This window comes from Ochotona princeps, chromosome 8, assembly GCF_030435755.1.
Source record: "Ochotona princeps isolate mOchPri1 chromosome 8, mOchPri1.hap1, whole genome shotgun sequence".
Classification (NCBI taxonomy): domain Eukaryota; kingdom Metazoa; phylum Chordata; class Mammalia; order Lagomorpha; family Ochotonidae; genus Ochotona; species Ochotona princeps.
The window spans coordinates 36,644,903-36,664,577 of NC_080839.1; the positions used below are offsets into that span (position 1 = coordinate 36,644,903).

At 41.1% G+C, this 19,675-nt stretch overlaps 2 protein-coding genes across 4 annotated transcripts in view; one reads left to right on the top strand and one right to left on the bottom strand.

Moving 5' to 3' along the window:
• The window catches only part of BCL11A (BCL11 transcription factor A), a 267,180-nt gene extending 253,954 nt beyond the window's left edge, over window positions 1-13,226 (bottom strand). For both annotated transcript variants that reach the window (XM_058667836.1, XM_058667838.1), the window contains exon 1: window positions 13,091-13,226. The gene's annotated coding sequence lies outside the window, so the exon portion shown is untranslated. The remainder of the gene's footprint in view (window positions 1-13,090) is intronic.
• Window positions 13,227-13,382: 156 nt separating this feature from the next.
• PAPOLG (poly(A) polymerase gamma) overlaps window positions 13,383-19,675 on the top strand; it is a 37,299-nt gene continuing 31,006 nt past the window's right edge. For both annotated transcript variants that reach the window (XM_058667847.1, XM_058667848.1), the window contains exons 1-2: window positions 13,383-13,527; window positions 17,002-17,163. In XM_058667847.1, coding sequence (XP_058523830.1) covers window positions 13,511-13,527; window positions 17,002-17,163 — 179 coding nt within the window. In that variant the 5' untranslated portion in view covers window positions 13,383-13,510. The remainder of the gene's footprint in view (window positions 13,528-17,001; window positions 17,164-19,675) is intronic.

Consider the following 19,675-nt stretch of genomic DNA (forward strand, 5'->3'; position numbering starts at 1 on the left):
AGTTATGTGTTCAATAGGTAAGTAAAGCACAGAGTAATGTAATAGGATTACTGGCTATGGGTTAAATGGGGGTGAGACCATTTTCATCATTCTTCAGCTAATACCAAACTACTGAACATGTAGAAGACTTGGGAGCTCTCTATCTTTTACTTTTTAAAGAAGATGTTAAAAGAATATGGAATAGTAGCTATTGTCATGTTTTAAAGGTACTAAACAAAAGAAATCTTAAATAATGTACTTCACAGAAAATAACACCTAAGTAGTAGGGCTTAGTATGAGGTCAACAGTTGCTTACAGAATAAGGGCTTTATCTGCTAGAACCTAATGAAGCAATAAGCAAACTGATATGCCTTGTAAATTCAAGCAATGCCTTCCTACAAAGATATCTACTGTTGAGATTTTCCTGTCATTCTGTTCCAGGAAATACACTGACAACTGAAACCCAAATGGAAATGTAAATACTATTTGATTATCATAAAAGCCAACCACATTCCTCCCTTAACCCATTTTTGGATTCAAGCTTTAGGAAATCTGTTTGTTTTTTTTTTCAATAATTATGTGAAACAGGTAGAGAATGCTCAAATACAAGAGAAGTATCTGGAAAAGCAATGATCTTGAGTCTATTTCTGAAAATACTTAGAAAGCATCCTCCTTATGATCTACACAAAGCTTCAGATTGTGGGATTGTTTTGGTGAAAGGGGATTATCATAAATTTTCAAAACTGCAAAAGTACAAGATTTGTGTTCAGAGTACTTAGTCGCTATTGTAAAAAAATTAGTATATCAATAGTTTATGCTATAGTATAGTATATCAATAATAGTTTATGGTGAGTGATGCATCTACATGAGGGTATTTCAAAAGAATTCATGGAAAATGGTAATTAAAAGTCTACTTTATACTGATGCCAAAAATCCCTGAGATCCAAGTATATTTTTTTCATAATACACATTTTCAGAAACTAAATATTCTGATATCAGAATAGTCAGAGTAACCACTAAGACTACAAAATAACATAAAAAACACCTATGAGCCAAAAAAACCCTTTAAATATTAAAGTAAAAGAGAAAAAGACAAATTGGAGAAAAAAGTAGAAAATAACTCATAAAAGCAAATAATGTGTCAATAATTACCTTAAATGTAAATTATTTATAAATATATAAGTAGACACAGAGATTGGTAGGGTAAATTTGAAACACACAAACACACACACATGCTGCCATGATATGGCATCTACAAGAAATTCATTTCTTTTTTTTTTAAGATTTATTATTTTTATTGGAAAGGCGGATATATAGAGAGAGGAGGAGAGACAGAGAGGAAGATCTTCCATCCGATGATTCACTCCCCAAGTGAGCACAACGGCCGGTGCTGCGCCGATCCGAAGCCAGGAACCTGGAACCTCCTCCAGGTCTCCCACAAGGGTGCAGGAACCCAAGGCTTTTGGGCCCTCCTCAACTGCTTTCTCAGGCCACAAGCAGGGAGCTGGATAGGAAGTGGAGTGCCTGGATTAGAACCGGCGCCCACATGGGATCCCAGCGCATGCAAGGTGTGTTCAGGGTGCGGACTTTATCCGCTAGGCCACGCCGCCGGACCCAAGAAATTCATTTCAAATACAGTGACATGGGTAGGTTGAAAGTAAAAGAATGGGAAAATGTACACTGTGCAAACACTAATTTGTTAAAAGTCATGCTTGGGAACAGGCATTCAACCTAGCAGCTAAGACACCTGCGTTCCACATTGGAGTACTTGGATTCATTTCCCAGCTCCAACTCCTGATTCCAACTTCCCATTAATGCAAACCGTAGGAGGCAGAGGTAACAGTGATCCACATGGCTGACCTGAGCTGCATTCCAGACTCCCAATTTCAGATCCAGTCCATCCCCGATTATTGCAGACATCTGGAGAGTCTACCAGCAGATGGAAGAAAGCGGCAGGGAGAGAGGTTCACTCCCTCTCTCCCCTATCCCTTTCTTACTCTTTCCCTCTCTCTTCCTCTTAAATTTTTTTAAACAGGGTACACGATGGCACAGTAATTTAAGCCACCACTTGAAATCCCACATCTCATATCTAAGTGTCTAAAAAGAAGTTTCACCCATCCTTCTAATCCAGTTTCCAGCTAATTCATCCTGGGAGGTTCATGTACAGATGACGACTCCAGTACTTGAATCCTATTCCTGTCTCCTTACATTTGTGAAAATTTGGGAGTAGATCATCAGATAGAAGAACTTTTTCTATTTGCCATTCAGGAAAACCAAAATAATTTTTTAATATTTAAATTATTTATTCATTGTATGATATCGTTCCATAGGCTCTGGGATTTCCCCTGCCCCCACTGATTTCCCCTATATTATTCCAGTAGTATAGTCCTTCACAAGAAGACATAAGTCCATCATTCTGCTATGTTAGTATGCTATTTAGTGCTATTTTAGTGTATCCTGACATTGTAGGTATGGAAAATGTCAGAGAGTCCATCATCCTATTGTCAAGATATACTTAACAATTTCATTGGGAGTTCATCTTTGATTTAGAGGTAGAGATGCATACTGCTTTGTATCTTCACATCTGGATATGATAGTCTCTACTATATAGTTACTATATACATGAAACATTTAAGGCACAAAATACAAGAAGAAAACATTAACATAGCTGAAAAGAGAAGGAAAATACACAAATATAGTTGAAGAATTCAACACTCCACTCTCAAAAATTAATGGAACTATATAAATAGAAAATCAGCAGATACACAACACAATTAACCAACAGAAATGTGCATTTTTGTCAAGCACAAATAAAATATTCAATAAAATAGATCATATCAGGCCCGGCGGCGTGGCCTAGCAGCTAAAGTCCTCTCCTTGAACCCATCAGGACCCCATATGGGCACCGGTTCTAATCCCGGCAGCTCCACTTCCCATCCAGCTCCCTGCTTGTGGCCTGGGAAGGCAGTTGAGGACAGCCCAAAGCCTTGGGACCCTGCACTCGTGTGGGAGACCTGGAGGAAGTTCCTGACTTCTGGCTTTGGATTAGATCAGCGCAGCACCGGCCGTTGTGCTCACTTGGGGAGTGAATCATCGGATGGAAGATCTTCCTCTCTGTCTCCTCCTCTCTGTATATGTATCTGACTTTGTAATAAAAAAATAAATAAATCTTAAAAAATATATCATATCCCAGGCTTTAAAACAAATCTCAAGAAATTTAAAGCAACTGAAATTATGTAGAACACATTTTTCAACCATAATTAAATCAAACTAGAAATCAAAAATCTCCAACACTCAGAAATTAGCAACTCATTTCTAAATTACGCATAAGTAAAATAAGAAGTTTTAAGTGAAAAAAAAACATATACAACCAAATGAAACTGAAAATAAAACATATCAAAACATGAAATTTAACTATAGTGCTGAAATAGAGACATAAAAACTAAATGCTCTATTGGAAAAAAGAAAAGATCTCACATATTCTATGTTCCCATTTCAATAAACTAGAAAAAGAACAAAATAGCTATACTAAAGGAAAATCTTAAAAATAAGAACACGGATTAAGGAGGGCTATGACACAGTGATTTAAGTCACACCTGAGCACATTCACATTTCATATTGAGGGACCTAGTTTGAGTTCTAGTAATTCTGCCCCCAGTCCAGCTTCTTGCTAATGTGCATCCTAGGAGACAGCAGATTATGACCCAAGTAGTTGGCCAAAAACTAGAGGTCAAGTGACACTATATGCTTGGGACAACTGGGCAACATCTGAATGTGCCTTCACAACAATGTGCTGAGGTGAAGCTCTTTCTTCAGTGCCTCAAAAATCTCAGCAAGGGCTTCTGTCTCTCAAACTGGGTCAGAAAGTGCTTGTGTCATGATAAAGGAAGAAGCCATTCTCAAAGGACGCCCAATGGCAACAAGCACCTGCCAATTTGTCAACAGCACCAATCCACAGAGGTAAAGAATATTAGACGATGTTAAGGCAAAAAAATGTGCACTTCAGACAGATCATCACTACCTTGGAGTAAACGTACCCTTACTGCCAGGAACGATGCATGTTTGGTTGTACTTTTTGTAGAAAATCTCATTTACAAAGGAAATATAAAGTATCTTCAAGAGAAACCAGCCAGGCTGAGTTGTCAATGTACAAACCAGGAAATATACACTGAAGAAACCCTAGAACTTGTTTTCTTCAATCCAGATCAAAATTAAGAGTCAGAGTAGCAACAAACTCATCTCCTCAAGAATTTACTCCAAATCCTGAATTAATTTTCACTATTCCAACAGCCATACATTATTTTGATTCCCTAGCTATGAAAAACGGGCATTAACAAATGTTGGGTAAAATGAAAACTGTTGGGCCCGGCACAATGGCCTAGCGGCTAAAGTCCTCGCCTTGAATGCACCGGGATCCCATATGGGCGCCTGTTCTAATCCCGGCAGCTCCACTTCCCATCCAGCTCCCTGCTTGTGGCCTGGGAAAGCAGTTGAGGACGGCCCAATGCATTGGGACACTGCACCCGCGTGGGAGACCCGGAAGAGTTTCCTGGTTCCCGGCATCAGATCGGCGTGCATCGGCTGTTGCGGCTCACTTGGGGAGTGAATCATTGGACGGAAGATCTTCCTCTGTCTCTCCTCCTCTCTGTATATCTGGCTGTAATAAAATGAATAAATCTTTTAAAAAATGAAAAATGTTTTGGCAGTGTCTGGCTTATTTTAAATGCCAGGAATGCACCCAGCAAGGAAATCTTCCATGAGAAGTCCTACAAGGGTGCTGAAGTATTTTCACAGCAGCCTTTCATGAAATCGATAGCAATAGCAGTAATTCCTAGTAGGACTGCCTTTTCCTGCACCATAACTAATATTGGATAAAGAAACTGCCTGATTGATTCAGGAAATCAAAGTAATAAGACTGCTAGTGACAGTGCGGTCAAGTGACCAGAAGAAAGTTGGGTGAAAATTTAAACACCCTTTTTACTCATTAATCTCCAACTGCTAAAGACAAACAAAAAGCAAAATTAACATGATTGTAAACTAAGCACTTGTGTCCTGTGGCTACTGTTTGGGCCTGCTGAGAGAGAATGAGTTGATCAAAGTAAGTGCTGCTCCTAGGAGCACACAGCCAGGAGCCATTACCCAGCCTGTTTCAGGAACAGGTGAATACCATAATTAATCTTGGCTTCAATTTGGAAGGAAGCAGGAATCCTACCTCTCAGTCCGCTGAATTTCCTGAATTCTAAGGAAAAGTTTTTAAATTGGTGTAAAGGGTTTTGTTGTTGCTGTTTTTCCCTTCCGAGTCTGTAGAGAACAAATAGTTGGAAGGGGATACTTAGCTCCCTAACTTGAGGCAGTTACACCGCCTCCCAGGAAAGCTGTTGATTGTTTGAACATACAAAGACTTTCACTGAAGACTGCGGGATTTAAAACAGGAGAAAGTACTCCAGGGAGCTTCCCCACACAAGTAGAAACCCATGAAAATCCAGAAACTTGAAATTGGAGTTGTTCTCAGGGTCAAATTCATCTAGTCAACGGGCTCTTGAATAGGTAAAGCATGACCACAACTTTACGTATTGTTTTACACAAAAATAGAAGAACAAGTACCAGACTTGTCCCCTTTTTGCACCCAATTTTTTCTTTTAAAACACACAAATGAAATACAGTCATCCCTTGGTATCCTTTGGCGATCGGTGCCAGGCTTCCCCTCTCCACAGAATGTCAAAATCTTAGAATGCTCAAGCTCTTCTACAAAACCATGTCATATTTGCATGCAATCTACATACATCCTCGAGTATACTTCACATCATGTCTAGATCACTTCTAATATCTACACTATATAACGCAAATACTAAGTAATTGTTGTTTGCATTGTTTAGTGAAAAATAACAAGAATAAAGACTGCACACGGGCCCAGCGCAGTAGCCTAGCACCTAAAGTCCTCGCCTGGCACACATCAGGATCCCGTATGGGCGCCAGTTCTAATCCCAGCAGCCCCGCTTCCCATCCAGCTCCCTGCTTGTGCCCTGGGACAGCAGCATAGCACAACCCAAAGTATTGGGACCCTGTACCCACATGGGAGACCAGAAAGCGGCTCTGGGCTCCTGGCTTTGGATTGGCTCAGCTCCAGCCATTGCAGCCACCTAGGAGTGAATCAGTGGACAGATCTTCCTCTCTGTCTCTCCTCCTCTCTGTATATCCGACTTTGCAATATAAATCAATCAATCAATCAATCAATCATTTTTAAAAGTCTATATGCATGCACTCCATGTTTTCAGTTGTGTTTGGTTAAACTCGTGGAAGCAAGATATCAGGTATGCAACAGGCCAACTGCATCAAAATTGGCCATAGAAATTTCATCTTGGTAACACTGAGAAATTTGTGCTAAATGCTGAATGAACTAGGTTGCACAGAACCGAGCCAAAGCATGGAATTCAATTGCTCTCTAAAAAGAAACAAAAGAATTATAAGTAGGAGGTGCTAGAAGGTTCCTCTGACATGCCTAATATAAAATGATAGAAGATGCTGTGTCATAAGGGCTAAAGAAAAACTGGGTTGAGATGCTTTTTTTTTTTGAGATGCCTTTTAGGAATTGCAACATTTTGGTGCCTCTCCCTCTTCTGGCACCCTCCATGGAGGGCTGAGGCCTCAAGAAGATACAAATTAACCAACTACTTTTGAAACGCCAAAGATTGGAACACTTGCCCTAGCGACACTGTCCACATTTAGAGATATGGCTTCAGTTGTGATTCTATCCCCTAGTCCCACCCTGCTTCTCCCCTACAATTATACATCATGTCACCACATTGCTGAAATGTTATTGCTAGCTTATTTCTTCTTTATTTCATGTGAATGTGATATGCTATCAAAATTTGAGAATCTAAATCAAGTTCCGACATCTAACTCAGCTCTTAATTGTTTAAAATCAACAGAGCAAGGTTAAATGTGGGCTTGTCTGTCTCTCCATGCAATGCCCTTCAGCAGGTTATGATTCAACAGGAAGGTCCTCTCCTAGTGCCAATAGATGCTGCACTAGCCTCTACAACAAAGAGCCAAGTAAATTAATTTTAAAAGTAGAACATGAATAGTTCTTGATGGCAAGAGTAATTTAATTATCTGTTTTATCTTTATTGTTCAGAGTGAGCATGGAGTCCCTTCATGGTTGCCACCTATTGTGGGATGAATTTCAACTTGTGATAAGGAACAGGTTCCATGAGGGAACATATAAGAGTTAATAAGAGAAGTTGACTCAGTTCTATGTGATCCCATCATCCCAGAGAGGATAATGAGGCCAGGTCCTGTCTGTGTTCCAGTCAGGGACATTCCCACGTTCAGCTGACTCCTTCTTGGAATATTAGCCAGGGTGAAGCAGAGAGGGCACATTCCAGGAAAAAGGAGAATACAGAACAAGGGCAGGGGGGGTACCCGGAAACTGACAGACACAGGAAAGCTGCAAAAACAACGGTGTGGTATTGCAGAGACTGATACCCAGCAGCATTCAGCAAGTGGTGATTTGAATTGCACCAGCAGCCCGAACTCCACCACCAACAAGGTGGGAAGGGACTTTCACTGGGAGCTCCAGAGGTGAACCCAGACAAAGAACTGCTCATCCTGCTAGTCTATTTGATTTGATCAGGATCAGAGACAGAGCAGCAGGCCCCAGACAGGCAGTATGGGAACAGGGTGGATTTCACAGCCCGGTTCGTCCCAATAGAGCCGAACTGGGCTCCACTTTAAGGAGAAAAAGGCTAGGGGCCAATACTGTGTATGCATGGAGCTGTGAGTAAACTCATTTCTAACTAGTGAGATGCAACAACGTGGTGTCCTACAGGTTCCACCAAGACAGGTCCAGGTAGCCCTCAGACCTGTTGGCCAGCAGGTCAAGAACTCTAGTGGTATCACAGGAGGTGCCATTTCTTACAGTGTGGCAGATTTTTAGGACTGGAGGGGGCACAGTGAGCTGTGCATGTGCTGAGCTTGGCAAGAACTCACTGAGCTCAGTGCATTGCACTGGTCCCACAGGAAAATAATACCAACTACAGCACTGTATGGGTCAAAATAGGTACATGTGGCCCTCAGACCTAATGGCCAACAGGTTCCGGCAAGATCAGCACCACCAACAACCTAGCTATGTAGGACACCTGCTGTCTCCCTAATCCTGGGACCTGCTCCAAGCAGAAGTGGAAGAAAGGTTGTACAGACAATGCTGCAGCCTCAGCATGGTATCACAGGAGGTGGAGAGTGGTGAGCCAGGAGTTGGGGCTACAGAGACCATGATGGAAATCTAACATAAGAACCCAGACCTGGAACTTGCTGGAGGGAATGGCACAATTGGCTGCAAAGAGCCGTGTACAACTGTAATGACTAAAATCAAACTATAGATCTGTGGGTGACACAGCTTAGAAGCCTGCCCCAAGGAGAAGATTCTGATAACCAGAAGGACAATGACCAAGAGCAAAAGAAGAGACAAAGGCACAATGAATATTACTGAAGACTTCCCTGCAAAGGAGCAAAACCCTCTGTCAACCTCAGAGTTCACTGAGGAAGACATTGAGAAAATGGGGGATACAGAATGCGAAACACTTGTTATAAAACTTCTTATCAACAATCAAAAGCACATAAAGCAGGCATTCAAGGAACTCAAGGAAATGAATCAAATGAAAGTTGATATATCAGAAATGAAGAAGAGAGTGGGGCAAATTAAAAGTACAGTGGAGAGTCTTCAAAATAGAATGGAGCAAGCAGAAGAAAGAATCTCAGAATTACAAGGTATTTCCTGTCACCAGGTGGAAACAAACAAAACTCTGGAAGTAGAGCTGGATCAGGCCAAAAAAAGTATTCAAGAATTGAAAGACACTATTAGAAGGCCAAATATAAGAGTTATGGGAGTCCCAGAAGGTGCAGAAAGAGAAACTGGATTTACAAATGTATTTAATGAAAAAATAAGGGAAAATTTCCCTAAACTGGAAAGAGTTGGGAAACAACATCCAGGATGGGCACAGAACTCCCAACAGAATTGACCAAAAGCAATCTTCACCACAACACATGATAATCAAGCTCTCTTCAATCGAAAATAAGGAAAAGATCCTTAAATGTGCATGTGAAAAAAATCAATTGACATATAAAGGAATGCCAATTAAACTCACAGGAAACTCTATAGGCAAGAAGAGAATGGAGCAACATATTCCAGAATCTAAAAGAAAAAAATTGTCGGTCCAGGATAACGTACCCAGCAAAGCTTTCTTTCGTCTTTGAAAATGAAATAAAATTCTTCCACAGTAAAGAAAAGCTAAAAGAATTTGCCTCTTCCAAACCTGCCCTACAAATGATAATTAAAGATATTCTCTTGATAGAGAAAAGGAATAGCACCCACCAAAACCAAAGGCAAATGCGAAGAACAACCCAATAAAATAACAACAGAAGACTAAATCAATGAACAACCCATTGCTAAAATGACGGACCAAATCACAATCCATTCATATTAACCCTGAATGTAAACTGCTTAAACTCATCCATCAAACGTCATAGATTAGTAGACCGGTTTAAAAAACAAAACCCATCTATTTCTTGCTTACAGGAGACACATTTCACCAACAAAGATCAGCGGAAACTATATCTCATGGATTGTGATGTTTTGTGGCTAGTTTCATCTCTTCAAAACACTTTCTTCTGATTAAATTCTTCAATGATTGAAAGATCATACAGTAGCATCAATTTCTTCAAGATGGTTCTTGATTTTCTTTTTCATTTCTTCAGCAACACATTAGCCATTTAGCAACATGCTAATTATCTTCATGATGTTGTTAATTTCTTTTTGTTCCTTCCTGTTGTTGATTTTGTTTTGTGGCTTTTCATTTAAGGGTATGTATAGCAACTATGTAAGGGAGACTATCACATCCAGATGTGAGGATACAATGCAGTATGCATCTCTACTTGCAGACAAAGATGGACGGACTCCCAATGAAACTGTTTATCTTGACAATAGGATGCTGGACTCTCTGCCATTGTCCATGCCCACAATGATGGACATATGACTGTGTATGAGGAAGGAGGGAATTGGGGAAGGGATAAGGGAAATCCCAGGGCCTATAGAACTGTATCATAAAATGACAATAATAAAAATAAATTTTAAAAAGAATATTAATTGGGCATTAAAATAAATAAATAAGTAAATAAAAATATTGCTTGGAATGTCCACATCCTACACCAAAGTATCTGGATCTTACTCTGGCTCTCCCACTGATTAATTTCCTGCTAATGCATACCCTAGGTGAACCAGAAGATGGAAAATGGTCCTCCTTCATTCTCTCTCTTTTTCATGTAAAAATTAATTAATTAATTAATTATTTTAAAATGTTGGTAGAATATCCTAGTTTAAAATGTGCTTCATGATATTGGAGACTATGCAGGATATTGGCTTTCCAATAATAATAAAATCTTTAAATATATATATATATTTAGAAGTGAAATGAAACAATATCTGTAATCAGTTTAAAAGACTTCAACAGGGAGCAGATGGAACAGCTTTCTGTGTCTCCTCTGTAAATCTGCCTTTCCAATAAAAATAATCTTTTTTAAAAAGTGACTTCAACAGGAGCTGTTTTTATGGCATAGCAGCTTAAACCAATGCCAGCAACACCAGCAATCCATAAAGGTATCAGTTCAAGTCCTGGCCGCTCTACTTTCTTTTTTTTTTTTTTTTTAAGATTTATTTATTTTATTACAAAGTCAGATATACAGAGAGGAGGAGAGACAGAGAGGAACATCTTCTGTCCGATGATTCACTCCCCAAGTGAGCCGCAATGGGCCGGTACGCGTGATCCGAAACCCAGAACCAGGAACCTCTTCCGGGTTTCCCACGTGGGTGCAGTGTCCCAAAGCATTGGGCTGTCCTTAACTGCTTTCCCAGGCCACAAGCAGGGAGCTGGATGGGAAGTGGAGCTGCCGGGATTAGAACCGGCGCCCATATGGGATCCCGGGGCTTTCCAGGCGAGGACTTTAGCCGCTAGGCCACGCCGCCGGGCCCCCGCTCTACTTTCAATCCAGCTCTCTGCTAACATAACCTGAGAAAACAGCAAAAGATGGCTCAGGTAATTGTGTTCTTGCAGCCCACAGGGAAGACCTGGATGAAGCTGCTGACTTTTGTCTTTAGCCTTGCCCAGTCCTGGATATTGAGGACGGTTGGAAAATTAACCAGGGGATGGAAAATCTCTTTCTCTCCTTACCTCTGTAACAGCCTTTCAAATAAATAAATCTGTTATTAAATAAATAAACAAATTTGGGGGCCAGCATGGTGGTTTAATAGGCTAATCCTCTGTCCTATGACACCAGCATCCCATTTGGGCACTGGTAGGTATCCTGGTTACTCCACTTCCCATCCAGCTCCTTGTTTATGTCCTGGGAAAGCAAAGGAGGATGGCCCAAAGTCTTGGGATCCTACACCCACATGGAAGGTACAGAAAGAAATTCCAGGCTCCTGGCTTTGTAAATAAAAATAATAAATACAAATGTTAAGCCAAGGAGCAGGAGATTATGCACATAGCATGTTCCCAATTCTTCCAAAATTAAAAGTAAGAACAAAACCTCTGCAATATATTTATATGTGCTTTGGGACATATTGAAAACATTCTGGAGGGATATATACACAGCTGTTAATAATGGTTCCCCTAGGAAATAAAACTGGAGTGAGGGATGGAAAGAAGAGACCAATGTCTGTTCTTTGAACATTAGTTACATTTACAATTTGGAAAATTTTAGCTTAACAAGTGTAATAATGTAAACTGCCACAAAGTGTAAAAATGTCCTTGCTGAAACAAAGATTGAGGACTGACAGTAAATTACAGGTATATTAACAAAAACCAGAAAAACAGACAAAAGGCAGTTAAACATTGCTGACATACAAATTACAGAAGAAAATAAAAACATTGCTCGGACATTAACTTGGATAATCTGGTATAAGCTTAAAGGTGTCTTTGAAACACCTTAAGATTTTACTGAATTAGTTAAATTATAAACAGAGTTCACCTCCCTTTCAAATTGTGGCAGATAATAGCCAACAAGGCATTATATAAGCATATAGGTAAACTAAGAGAAAACATGAAATAAATATTTCAAAAATAAACATACAGGAAAAAAAAAGAAATACAGAGTTATGGTAATCCGAGTAAGTAAGAGTTAAGTTTACTGTGCCCTTATGTGCCTGACACTGTGCTCTTCAGTCTTTCTGGCTTGTGTGATTCTGATAAGAATAAGTCCTTGTGTCAATTTTCTGTCACTGTAACTAAAATATTTAAGAGAAGCTAACCTGTAAAGAAAATGATTCATTTTTACTCAGATTTTTGGAGGTTCGCAGTTCAAGACCAACTGGACCCCACTGATTTGGCTATCTAGTAAGGCAGGAGGATGGGGTACGGACCAAGAGCAGGTGACTAGCTAGCCAGGCTCATCTCGGCTTTGACACGGGACCCTCTAGGGAGAACTCACTTCCAAGGGCATGCCTCCAGTGACCTAAAGACCTCCACCAACAGAAGAATAACACTTATATTTGAGTATTTCCCCTGTTAAACTCTGAACTAAGGGTCAAAGAACCCTCAGGTTTAATGCTCCTATTCACTGGAAATTCAAAGTGCCTGACACAGATAAGGCTTCCAATAAATATTTGAATGGATGAAACATTCCATGAGGATGATTTAACGAATACCTGAAACTACTTCTACCCTTTTACACTTTTCAACTGACTACTTTTTTCCCCCATTTTCATCCTCACACTCACAGGAAACAGTCTCAACTAAATGAAAAGTGTAACATTTCTATTCCGTCTTGGACAAATCCTGTCGCAAAGTAAAATGACAATACGTCATGAGTTGGGGGTGGGGGGACACTGAGTAGCTAAATCAACAGTTAACTTCTAATTCACAAGCTTCCTCTTTTCCTCTCGCATAACGGTGTTAAAGTCGCACGTGCCTGGGCGTGACCGCCTCCCGACACAATCTCCTCAGCCGCTGGAGTGACTGCGTCGGGCGACAACTCAAGACGCGGGAAAGGATTAAAACCGCACCCGCTGTGAGGAAACGCCTTTCGTGGTTTCATTCGAGAAAACATATCTCCCAGTTACCTTTCGAGCGGCTTGCCAGTACTCTCCACAGACAAAGGCCACCGCCCGCTGTCCCCGGCCGGGCGCTGGGCGTGAGAGCCCCCGGGCCGATGGGCGGGGCTGCCGGAGCCTCCCGGGACCCGCAGGCCGAGGGGGTGTGGCCGGGGGCGGGCCCAGGCCCCCAGGGGCGGGGCCGTGAGGGCGAGAGGCAGGCTGGGAAGCGGCGCCATATTGGCGTCGGCCGCGGTGTATTGTCATAAATAGAGCCGGTTTTGTGGTGTTTTCAACCACTCGGTTGGATGCCTTGGCTGTAGTAAGTGGGAAAGTGAACGAGCGAGCTAATTAGAAGCGACGGGAGCAAAGCGGACAGAAGGAGAAGGAAGAGCAAGAAGCAGACTTCAGAGCCCAAGACCCCTCCGCTGGAGAGAGACGCAGGAAGCGATGAAAGAGATGTCTGCGTAAGTGGTGGGGGACGGCAGTTGGGGGCGAGCTGAGGGGGTCGGAGCCGGCTTCTCTTCCTGACACGAAGCCCGGCGCGCTGTTGGCCCGGGGTCCCTTGCCTTGCTCTCGGCCGGCGGCCGCAAGGGCATCTCCGCGAAGCCGGGGCGGCTCACCTGGCCGCCCGCTGCCCGCACTCCAGGAGTCCCTGTCTGCCCCTGGCTGTCGCGCCTCGGAGGACAGCCGCGGACCGAGAGGCGTGTGTCTGAGGAGGAATGGTCGGTGGCGCTCCCGCTGGCCGCCCCGGGCTGGGGTTGTCTGCCGGTGTCTGCATTGGCGCAGACACCATCCCCCTGCCGCGCTGCCGGCTTGCGGGGCCGGCTGTCTCCCGGTCCTCCGGAGTGAACGACCTCTCCCAGCCTCGGACTTTCTCCTGAAGAAGCCAAGGGTCTCATCACCTTCTCCCCACCCCAGCCCCCTCCTGGAGGGCCGGGCTGGAGAGGGGGTGTCTTGTCGGTCCGGACGCGTCCGCTCACACTTGGATAAGTCACAAGTAGTTTTCATGCTTGATGAGCTTTTGTTTGGTAGCTTCAAATTTGGGTTGGTTGAGAAATAGCCATGCAGAGAAATGCAGAGAACAAACCTTGTTTGTGAGGCCAACACCCTTTCACTCAAAAGCATCACGTTATATAGGCATGTGTGTGTAGGTCAAATCTTTGAAGTACTCCACCTTCCCCGGTCCCATTCACTTCCCTCCTGAAAGACATCTGTCATGCTGAATCTCCTCTTGAGTGTTGATGCATGTGTTTATGCTGTGACTACATAGGCGTGCACCCATAATAACTGGCATTGTCTTGGTTGGTTTTAAACTTTGTGTAACGAGTGTCATACTTGTCATTTTACCACTGGATTCTCTAGAGCAATATGATGTTTTGAGCTTCTCTCGTGTTAACACTTAATTTCTGATTAATTCATGTTGACTATTTCATTGTATTCCATTAAGGAGTACACCCTAATGTAGTCCTTTTTTCTCGGTGATAGTTTTAGGCTATTTCTAAGTGTGCAATGTTACAATGCAGCAGTACACATGTTGCCACTTGTACTAGAATTCCTTTTTTTTTTAAGGCATTTATTTTTGTTGGAAAGGTAGATTTTACATAGGAAAGATAAGATCTTTCATCTACTGGTTCACTCCCTAAATGGCTACAACAGCTGAAGTTAAGCCAATCAGGAACCAGGAGCAGCTTCTGGGTCTCCCATGGGGGTGCAGAGTCCCATCCAAATTTGAGGGGCATCCTCCACTACTTTCCCAGGCCACAAGCAGAGAGCTGGATGGGAAGTGGAGCATCCGGGACATGAACCGGATCCCGTAAGGACGCCCAGTGCATGGAAGTGGAGTTAACCAGTTGAGCCATCTCAAGGCTCTGGTACTAGAATTTCTTTACCACGTTTTGTAGGTGAAATTGATGGGTAAAAAGAAGAGTAAAATTTGGTTGTTTACTTCTTGCCTGGATGGGACAAGTTTAGAAGCCTAGATTTGGAACTTCAGCAAAAACCTAGATATCTTAATTTTCCAGCATAAAGATAAGAAAATGAGATCTAGAATCCTGATGCCTAAGCTTAAGTAATTATGTAAAGGAGAATGATTAATTGAGTAGTAGAAAGAGATTTTGGAGTTAATTCTGGTTCTTCCTGTTTGAGCTTTAGAAAATGGCACTTCATTCAGTGTTGACCTCTCAGGATTATTGTGGAACTTAATGGAGTGTTGGGTCATGTAAATGTCCCATCCGCATATCATATACATAAGAACAAACACAATACCAAAACGCCTCTGTGGTTCTTCTAGAGGTACAGAGTCAAAAAAATGAAGTCAAATCTTTACAATTTGAAATAGCTAATTGAAGTTTTGTTACTTCTAAAGCAAAATAAATAATGAGAAATTAAAGCAACTGGTATTGATGTTTCCTGGTTTTTATTTTTACTGTGATCTTGTTAGGAGCCTGCTGCATAACCTAAATTAAATCTTTAGCCGATGAGCCCAGTACGATAGCCTGGCGACTAAAGTCCTCACCTTGCACACATTGAGATCCCATATGGGCACCGGTTCTGATCTCAGCAGCCTCACTTCCCATTCAGCTCCCTGCCTGTGGCCTAGGAAAGCAGTAAATGGCTTAGGGCCTTGGGACTTTGCACCGATGTGGGAGACCCGGAAGAAGCTCCTGGCTCCTGGCTTCAGATCAACTGAGCTGCTGCTGTTGCGGCCACTTGAGGAGTGAATCAGTGGATAGAAAATCTTCTTCTGTTTCCTTCTCTATATATATCTGACTTTCCAATAATAAATAAATAGATCTTTTAAAAAAATGTTTAGCTGAGGATCATCCCTACTCCCTGAGATTAGTAGTGCTAAGTCAATGTTTTCGGCAATTAAAATCCAAAAACAACTAAATAATCACTGTTGCATTTTTTATGTGTAATGTTTCACAGTGTTAATTTGCTTAAATTTAAGAGCCTGCCTTGTATTATGAGGTTGTGTTCTTACTATTGGTATTGGTGGCCCTTCATGAAAGAATTAATTGGTTTAGTGTGTATGTGTGTTTACTTTTCATAGCAAAACAAAAAGTCTTATCAATCCTTGTTCCTCATATTTATTTTGATATTATTTTCTACATAAACCTGAAATATCACAAATTAGAGGTGTATATTATTCAAGACTGATTTACTGGTGGCTAGTGTCTTTTTTTTTTTTTTTTTTTTTTTTGGCTGTGTGATTTTTTTTTTTATTAAATTTATTCATTAATTACATTGTGTTGTAATTACATAGAATCTGGGATTCTCCCCCCCTCCGGCTAGTGTCTTTTGAGGGTGGCCTGCATTGTATTCTGTAAGATTACCTTTTTGTGTCAAAAATTTATAATTATTCAATATGAGTCAGAATGTTAGGACTGTAAACTCTGTTTCAAGCAGAGTTCTACAGTAGGTTTCCCAAGGACAAATGTAGTTGTAGCTTCTTTTTAAAATCCGTATTATTTCACAAGAACCTTAATTATAAAGGGATGTTTTTATTCTTGTGGGTGAGGTGGCTATTGTTTTTATTGTTTTGATGCTTTTCAAAGATTCTTGAATCTAGATGATGCTTGACTTATGTGTGTATGTCTGCAGGGAGTAGTGGAGGTGGCCCTAGCACAGATCCCATTCAGATTCTTTGTGTTTGAACTGAGTGATGTACAGTTGCTCTGATGCCAACACATGCTACTTTTAGCTTGAAAAGGCTTCCTAACTCTGAAAGCTATAGGTAATACACATAACCCTTAATAAATTCAAGCTACCCATTTTCTTCTTTTTTAACAAAGTTTTTGCCTTGTTAGTATTAAGTCAGCTTTTAAGGTGACTGTGTTAACTTAAGTGAATTAAGGTATTAAATTAATTCAAGAAATACTCAGTTATCAGAATGATGATACTTAGAGCTTTGTTCTGCTCTTTTTGTTGTTGAACAGGAATACCATGCTGGACAGCCAGCGCCAACAAAAGCACTATGGAATTACTTCTCCAATTAGTTTGGCATGTCCTAAAGAAATTGATCATATTTACACACAGAAGTTAATTGATGCAATGAAACCATTTGGAGTGTTTGAAGATGAGGAAGAACTAAACCACAGGTATGTCATTAAAAACTACAAAAAAAAGATTTTTTAAATTTAAGTTTTTGATATGATTTCATGCTTACTTAATCATTAATTCTACAAATTTGCACTGAGTACCTACTATCTTCCTGCTGCCCAGGGGTACAGAAATGACAAAAGGTAGAAAAATCTTGACCTTCTTAGAGCTTACATTTTAGATGGGTAAACATTCTAGGTTGGTGGCCTAAATGGGAGTGTATCAGGTATGTTTGAGAGTCACATAACAAGATGTCCTGGTGTCTGAAGTATTCAGAAAGCAGAGAAATTGTGCTTGAAAAAAGTGAGGTGAGAGGAACCTTGGAGGGAAGGGGCACTTGGATTCTTGTTAGGCATCATAAAGGTTTTTAACTCCAAGTAAAATGGGAATATTGACTTAATCTGTTGCATGTTTGGATACAATCACTGTAACTTCTATACTGAGAGTGATTTTAGTCTGAGGGAGGGGCAAAGGCAAAAGCAGAGTCTAAAACCCTAAGAAGGAGTCCAGTGTAGTGTTCACCTGCAGCACCAGCATCCCATATGGGTACTGGTTTGTGTCCCAACCGCTCCACTTCCAATCAGGCTCTCCACTTATGGCATAGGAAAGCAGCAGAAGATGGCTCAAATCCATGGGTCCCACACCCATGTGCAAGACCTAGAAGACGTTCCTGGTTCCTGGCTTCGGATCAGTTCAGCTCTGGCTGTTGTGGCCATGTGGAAGAGTGAAACCGTAAATGGAAGATCCTTCTCTGTGCGTCTCTTCTCTGTAGATCTGCCTTTCAGATTTTTATAAATACAATTTTTTTATAATAAAATACAATATTTTTATAAATAAATCATTTTTAAAAAGTAAAACCGTGAGAAAATGATGGTGGCTAGAACCAGAAGGACATTGGTGGAGGTAATAAATGGTAGAATTCTGGATATATTTTATCTAGGAGGATTTTGGTTTTTGTTTAATATTTACTTATTTATTTATAGTTGAACGGCAGGGTTCCAGAGATATCTTCCTTTTGTCGATTGACTCCTCAAAATGACCACAATGGCCAGAGCTGAATTAATCCAAAACCAGGAGCTGCTTCTGAATCTCCCATAGGGATGAAGGGCCCAATTGCTTGGGCTGTCTTCCATTGCTTTGCCAAGCAAATTAACAGAGAGCTGTATTGGAAGTGAAGTGATGAAACTCTAACCAGCACTCATGGGGGAAGCCTCACAGACAGAGGCTTAATGTGCCATGGAACAACACCAGCCCCTGTTTAATATTTCTTTCTCTCTTTTTTTTTAATGTTGCTTGAATGTTCAAATGACCTTAACAGCCATGGCTGGGCCATGCCAGAGCCAGAATTCCATCTAAGTTTTCTATGTAGCGGGTAAGGCCCTTACTAGCAGGAAACTAGAATAAGCCTAGCTGGAAATTGAACACAGGCACTCAAATATTGGATGTAAACATTCAAAGTGGCATTTTTAAAAATTTGTTAGATTTATTTTCATTATTTATTTGAAAAGCATAGTTAAAGAGGAGATGATTGATGATCTGCTGGTTGTCTCTCCACAAGGCTGCAGAGGCTAGCACAAGGCCAGGCTGCAGCCAAGAGCAAAGACCTCTATCCGGTTCTCTCGCATGGGTGGCAGGAGCCTAAGTACTTGTGTGGTCTTCCGCTGCTTTCTCAAGTACATTAGCCTGGACTGGACAAGAACCTCAGAGTGTATCGCTTCTCAGCCTTTTGGCTAAGATCAAGTGTAAGAACCTCAGAGTGGAACTGACACTCATGGAATGCTAGCACTGCAGGCAGTGATTGAACCACAACAACAGCCCCTCTGGCAACATCTTAATCATGCCAAACATCCATCTCTGTCTGAGTTTAATGACCTTAATGTGAGAAAGTGAATAATGGCAAAATTTTCAGTGTCATCACCTTGAAGGATGGTTTCATTATCTGGGAAAGACTGAGAAAGACAAAAGTTTGGAAAGATCAGTTCAGTTTTGCATGTATTATCTTTGAGATGCCTGAACTCTTTTTTTAGACATAGAATTGCTTATGCCATCAGTTGAAAGTTTGTTTTGATCATATCAAAAAATTTTTTTTTTTAAAGATTTATTTTATTTTTATTACAAAGTCAGATATACTGGGAGGAGGAGAGATAGAGAGGAAGTGGAGCCACCGGGATTAGAACCAGCGGCCACATGGGATCAAGGCGAGGACCTTAGCCACTAGGCCATGCTGCCGAGCCCAATCATATCAAAATTTTATAAAATAATTTTTTTTCCACAAAAATTAGCCAATAATTAAAGACCCAGTGGTTGATATTAGAGAATGCTAGTCTCTTACCACTCTAAATTGATTTAATTCCATGGCAAAGCCATGAAAGTTGACAATTCACTTTGCCTCTGCAACTTCATTGAAGGTACCTTTGTGATGTTTATTAAGGCTTTTTTGGACTTTGACAATAGCTCAAAGACCAAAATACTCACAGTTAACATTTTTGGACCCTCTTAAGTTAAGGGATC